Here is a 6901-nt window from a genome sequence, read left to right as displayed (position 1 = left end):
GAAATTTCATAAAAGTTTCCAAACTAGACGCAGGGTCTTTCCTCTTCCAAATAAATAGGTGCCCACGTTTTTAAATCCACAAACTCACTCTCTAAATTGGGGTCCACGTTTTTAAGTCCACAAACTCACTCTCTAAATAAGGGGCCACGTTTTTAAGTCCATAAACTCACTCTCTAAACTGGGGTCCACGTTTTTAAGTCCACAAACTCACTCTCTAAATAAGGGGCCACGTTTTTTTCTAATACACCCACTCACTCTTTGAAAGGGAACTCGCCCAGACGCCGGCGACTACCTAATTCCCAGGGCGCCCTGTGCTGGCCGCCAAAGTGCCACCGGTCCGCGAGGCTCGCGCGCAGGTGTCGGGCCGCGCGTGGGGTCCCGGGGCGCGGGTCCCGCCCGGCGCCCGCGCTCGGGTCTGCCCGGGGGCTGGTGGGTGTGGGTCCCTGCGGGCCGAGGGGCTGGAGGGACGGGCTGGACACACCCCCAGCCCCCGGGCCCGGGCCCCGACGCCCCGACGCAGCCCCCGCCCCTCTCTCCTCCCACCCGCACCCGCCGCCCCGCGCCGCCGTCCGCCGCGCGTCTCTGCCCGGGCGGGCGCCCACGATGCTGCCCGGCGCCCCCTGGCACGCGGCGGCGCCCTCGGAGCTCCCGCAGCCGCCCGCCGCGCCGGACCCCGGCGGCCTGGGCCGCAGCTTCCTCATCGAGAACTTGCTGCGCGCGGGGGGCGCCCCGCCGACGCCCCCCGGGCCCTTCGCCGCGGGCGCCCAGCTCCGGCCGCTGCCGCTCAAGCCCGGCCCGGCCGCGGCGCCCTACGGGCCGCGCTGGCCCTTCCCGGTGCTGCCCGGCCGCGCCCCCGGCCAGCCCGACGGCGGCTACGGCCCCGCAGCGCCAGGTGAGCCTCGCCCGCGCCGCCCGGGGCCCCCAGCGCACGGCCACCCCCGCCTGTCCGATGCCCCCAGCGCACGGCCACCCCCCCTGCCCGATGCCCCCCAGAGCTCGGCCACCCCCTCCCGGACGGTGCCCCCAGCGCACGGCCAACCCCGCCTGCCCGGCGCCCCCAGCGCACGGCCACCCCCCCTGCCCGGTGTCCCCCAGCTCACGGCCACCTTTCCCCCAGCCGGTGCCCTCAGCGCACGGCCACCCCACCCCACGGCCCGGTGACCCCCAGCACACGGCCACCCTCGCCTCCCTGATGCCCCCTGCGCAGGCCACCCCCGTCAGCCCGGTGGCCTCCAGCGCACGGCCATCCCCTCCCCCGCCCGTTGTCCTCCAGCGTACGGCCACCCCCGCTTGCCCGGTGTTCCCATGCGCGCGGTCACCCCCGCCTGCCCGATGCCCCTAGCGCACGACCACCCCCGCCTGCCCGGTGTCCCCCAGCGCACGGCCACCCCCGCCTGCCCGATGTCCCCCAGAGCACGGCCACCCCCTCCCGGACGGTGTCCCTAGCGTACGGCCACTCCCGCCTGCCCGATACCTGCAGCGCACGGCCACCCCCGCCTGCCCGGTGTCCCTGCCCGGTGTCCCCCTGCGCGCGGCCACCTGCGGCTCAGGAGCCGTTGGAGGGTGCAGCGCCCGGCGCAGCGCGCTGACCTCCGGGGGGGGGGACTCTAGTCACTAGCTTCCCCAAATCCAAAGACTCGGCCCCAAGCTCCTGCCCACGGAGCGCCCGCGGTACCAACTTCTGGAAAGTTCTCGACCAGGTGGACCCCACGCGCGGCGCGCTTTGGGGGCGCCCCGCTGCCAGCTGAACCTGGTCAGACCTTGCCCAGCCCGGCGCGAACCCCTCCGGGAAGAGGGTGCGGCAAGTCTGGGCTTGCTTTTTACTCTCGGAGTTTGAACCGCAGAGGGCCGGGAAATCAAGGGTAACTGCTTTCCGTGCGTGGTTCAAGCTGGACTGGCATCTGGGCTAGGGAGGTCAGCAGCAGATGAAAATGTACTGAAACGGGCAGTTTCTGCTTTGCTTAAATTCCCATGAAATCTAAGTTAGTGGGGCTGGGGTTTAGTCAAATATTAATCCAAACGGATAAAGAACTGCCGAAATTGGCAGCGGAAAAAAAAAAGTTCTCTTATCCAGAAAAATATTAAGAAATTATTATTTTTTGGGGGGGGAGGGGGAATGTGTCCTTAGACGATCTTAAACTCATTCTTCAACCCCCCACGGGTTTGTCCAGAATGACTAACAGGCGCTTTTTCAGCAGATTCCGTTGTCCTGGCAAACTGTCGGATCAAATTTATTGCTAATGACTTTATAGAATCTAACATGTTTAGAACCTGCCCTGATCTTGAAGCTTGAAATGGTTACTAACAAAATGGAACAAATGTAATTATATGAACACCGGTCTCATTCATATAGTAAATCCTAAATTTAGGAAGCCTTTGCTCCCTGTGCAAAGAATAAATATAGTTAAGGCAAATATACATGTCTTGCAACTTTGGGTAACTTCGTTTTTTTTTTTTTCATTAGAAAAATTGGAAGGTTCATTTAGACAAGAATTGGTAAATGGTTTCTCATAAAAATAGCATTTTAAAGGCATTTGGTGATTTGAATAACTTTTGGTGGTTTGGCATTATGTTCCTAAAAGTTATTATTCAAGAATTCTTATATTGTTCCCGAACATGGTTGGCTTCTCCACCTGGTAAGTTATTTAATTGTCACCTTTCTACATATTATGGGTTAAACTTAAATGTAGTAAATTCTAATCAAATTCAAATATCCTAATTTCTAAAAATAGTTTTATATACCTACCGTTTCGCTAAAATATCGTATTGATTGAGACTAGGATCGTCTAACTGCATTTAAGACATCTTCATGAATATAGTATTCTTTAAGTGTTCTAATAGAGTTTAAGCATGTGTTTTTCCTAATATTTGATTCAGTACAAATAGATGATTTCATGATATCCTATGTTCATTTTCATTTGAATAAATAACCTTTGTATAAAAGAAGTTACTTTGTCCTGTGTGTTTAGTTTTTGAAATAAGGAAAAAAAAATCTTTGGCAGTAAATTAAGATGTTATAATGTGTGCCTCAGAGTATAATGCTAAAATCAGCATTGGTGTTCATTAATTTTAGGAATTTGGCAAAGTGCTGTTTTATAAGCATTGCCTCTGTCTTACTCAACTGATGGAGTCTTGCTCTTAGACCAAATGTTGGTCTTAAGACCAAATATTGTCTCAGATAGTACAGCATATCACTTGGTAATGAGGTGAGGATGAAATAGATTGATGTTCCGTAAAAGCCAAAGGAGGAGCTGGAAAAGATATTGTTTTCAGAGGGAACAGTATTTCCTTTTGAATTGTCAATGAAAAGCCAATTTTGATAAGGACTAACTTGAGAGTGGGTCAGTAAATGTGATTTTTAGTTAATTTCAGGGTATTGATTATTTTTTCTCTTTATTGAGAGTACTAGTCTAAAAGTTGAAGGTAAAAAAAAACCCAACAAAATCCTGAATTCTTTTTGAGCTTTCTGGTGAAGTTCAACACTGTTTAACTGGGGGGATTATGTCATTGCTTGTATTTCTGCTTGATAATTTTTGTTACCACTATGTTCATGCTGTGTTCCAAGTGTGAAGCTCTGTTCTAGTTCATTGGAATAATGAGCAAACAGATAATTGTCTCTGAGGAGGTCACATCCCATGTTTGGTACTTCTCTATGGTTTACCAAGCACTTTCATAATTCTTAGCTACTTTGATGCTCCTAGTAGGCCGTTCTTCTTACTACAGTTATTATTCCACTTGTTAATTTTGTTCATGTCCCTGGGACTGGAGAGAGAGTACTGCGGATAGGCCACTTGCCTCACTTCCAGCTTATCTGCTTCCGTATGGAGTCTACTTCCACTTCCCGAGCCCTACAGTTGTGATCAAGAGGGCTGAACAAGAAGTAAGCCTTGAGGATTGCTGGATGTGGCCCCACAAATTTTTTTTGTATAATAAATATAATAAACAACTATGGACTTGGGAAAGGGAAAAATTCCCCTATATCTTCAGACACCTTAGGTTTCTCTCCTTGAATATGAAAAACTAATGAGGTATAATGAGGTAACCAATGATATATCATCACAATAATAAGTTATTATTATTGTGTGTCTGAGCCATAAGGAAAGAAATTGGCTTCACTGACTTCTTGGATTGCATCGCAAGGTGGTCCAGCTCAAAGGTAAGGCAGATTTATAGGCCGTGGATCAAAGAGAGCAGTGAGTGCTCCTGTCCCTGTAAATTAGCAAATCTGTTGCCAAGTTGTTTATTTAGCTGAAAAACATAAAAATTCAAAGCCCATTTCTCATCGTGAGAGGGCAAATTTAGTGCAATAACATATACCAAATAGATTCATTTCCAGCTAGTTGTATTTAAAAAGAGCAAAGAAAAAATGTCTTGGAGCTGTTACAAGTTATTAGTGAAAACCAGGAGGTCTTGTAAGTAAATCTTAGTCATCAAAGACCTTTCCCTAGAAATCTGGAATATTGATTAAAGTATTATTTTCATTAACTAGATTAATTAGATTAAGCTATTATTTTCATACTTAAGAGAGGATCTAAAAATTTAAAAACTGAAAATTTAAATCATCCTTTGTTATTTTCCCAACTTTCTTAAAAAAATAAGGACAAATAAAGTAGATTAATAATTTTTACATTATACCCACAGGTGTTCTAGGGCTGCTCCCAGTTATTCTTGGGGGGTTGAGGTGGTGCTGGGAATAGAATCTGGGGCTCCCACTTGGAAAGGGTGCTCTCCAGCCCTGTGAGCGCTCTCCAGTTCTAGAATTGATATTTTAATTACATTTGTCACTTTAACTATTTAAGAAAATGTTTAGCACAGATTGATTTCCTTACTATGACTATTTTTAAGTCTTCTTGAGCTGCATTCAAAAAGTAGAAAGCAAATTTTATTATAGACTGATGAGTGAGCTGTTCTTTTAGTTAAACTGAAGTAATATTACCAACTGGTGCTATGTAGTTTCTAAATAGATTCAAGTGTCTTATTCTGACACCTTATTAAGTTTGTTTTTTTACCACAAATAGTTAATTTGATTTCTAACATATTCACCTAATGCTCCCAGTTACTGTTTGCTTATTAACTCTTGTCTTTTTATTAAAATACATCAGTGCATAAGTACACATATATTGCATGCTCTACCCAATGGAATTTTCCATTTTTCACTGGGATGTTAAACAAAATGGTTTCTCTTACACTTTGGATATGTAGGAAGGAGAAGGATGCAGCTAAGTATGGGACTCCAAATTAATTTAACATCCTCATTCCAGAGCTTATTATTTATTTTTAATCACACTACATTTTTTGGGGCAAATTAAAAAAAATCACAGACTCTTGCATATTGGGGCTGGCACAACTAAAACAATGTAATTGGGGGGAATTCAGAATTAAAGAAAGATGAGACTCAAACTAGTGGTTCCTTGCTCTGAACATACCCTAGCAATCCTTCGGTAGAATTTGTAGATAATATCAACCATGTTCTTACTGTGTCTGAATATTTTTAAAAATCTGCTCAGTGTATGTTAACACATTGTTTTATAAATTTGCTGATAATTTTTAAATACTTGATAAGGAATCAGGTCTGAAAATTTGCTATATGACCCCTAAGTTGAACACCTTCAAGTTCAAGGTGAAATTCTTGCAGTGATGAGATTTAATAAGAGTCATTTACTTCTGGTACTGATTAGGTTAACTATACTTCTTATATATAATCCCTGAGTTGGCCTTACAACAGGGTAGCAATTTATGGGTACTAAACCTGACACCAAACCCTCTTTCTTTTTTTCAGTTCCTAACACGTGCATCTTTTCTGGGGCTCAACAATAAGGAATCTCAATCTGTTAACATATATTGAAGCTATTGGTTTAATTATAAAACAGGAGTAAATCTTGCCACTTAAGTAAGGACATTTCATTTTGTTTTATACAGAGGAGCATTTTTACTGGTGTTCAGTATTAGCCTGTAAGCAATTTTTTTCTTATTTTGGAGAGAACTGATGATTGCTATTATTGGAAGAAGCATTTTATTTTTTGTGTGCTTGTTAATATAATATAAATTACGCAAATATACCGCCATACTATAATGATATTTATAAGGCTTAAGCACAAACATAAACTAAAGGAGTCACATGGCACACATGTAGGGTTTCTTATGTTTTCTTTTATTACAATAGTTTATTTCCTAATGGTTATGGGGCATCCTCATATGGAGTCCACTTTAATTATAAACCCTGTAAAAATTATTATTATTAAACATGCTATTGTTTTTGTGCATTTTTGTTTTCACATTTAAAAAAGTAAAGTTGTGTTATAACATTATATGCATTTCAGATATGCATTGTTGTAAATCAATATGTATTCTACATTAAGTTTGCCATAACATGTCTTGTTCTAGTCTTTACCTTCACGGTTGTCCCTTTGGTCTCAATTTATCCTTTCTTCCTCCTTCCTTTCTGACCTTAGTATATAAATGTTTATTTTTGTTTTATTTAATTTATCTATTTGCATGCTTTATAAAGTGAGTGAAATCATAGAGAATGTCTTTCTTCATCTGACTTACTTCATTTAGCATAGCAGTATTCCACTAATGTTGCAAATGAAGATTTTGTCTTTTATATTGCTGAATAGCATTTCATTGTATATTTATGCCACATACTTTCTTCTTCTTCTTCTTCTTCTTCTTCTTCTTCTTCTTCTTCTTCTTCTTCTTCTTCTTCTTTCTCCTCCTCTTCCTCCTCCTCCTCCTCCTCCTTTCCTCTTTATCAGTCAATGAGCATTTAGTTTGTTTTAATTTCTTGGTTATTTCAAATAATGCTACAATAAATGTGAAGGTGTTTTTGAATTAGTCTTTTATTATTTTTTTAGTAAAATAAAGAAATGAAATAACAAGATTATATAGAATTTCTATGCTT

At 44.0% G+C, this 6901-nt stretch overlaps 1 protein-coding gene across 1 annotated transcript in view; it reads left to right on the top strand.

Moving 5' to 3' along the window:
- The first annotated feature begins 585 nt into the window (after window positions 1–585).
- The window catches only part of DBX2 (developing brain homeobox 2), a 41143-nt gene continuing 34827 nt past the window's right edge, over window positions 586–6901 (top strand). Inside the window, exon 1 of the mRNA XM_056117774.1 lies at window positions 586–892. Within this exon, the coding sequence (XP_055973749.1) occupies window positions 604–892 (289 nt within the window). The 5' untranslated portion in view covers window positions 586–603. The remainder of the gene's footprint in view (window positions 893–6901) is intronic.

Source organism: Sorex fumeus, unplaced genomic scaffold, assembly GCF_029834395.1.
Source record: "Sorex fumeus unplaced genomic scaffold, SorFum_2.1 ptg000036l, whole genome shotgun sequence".
NCBI lineage: Eukaryota > Metazoa > Chordata > Mammalia > Eulipotyphla > Soricidae > Sorex > Sorex fumeus.
This window is presented reverse-complemented; position numbering and strand designations above follow the sequence as displayed.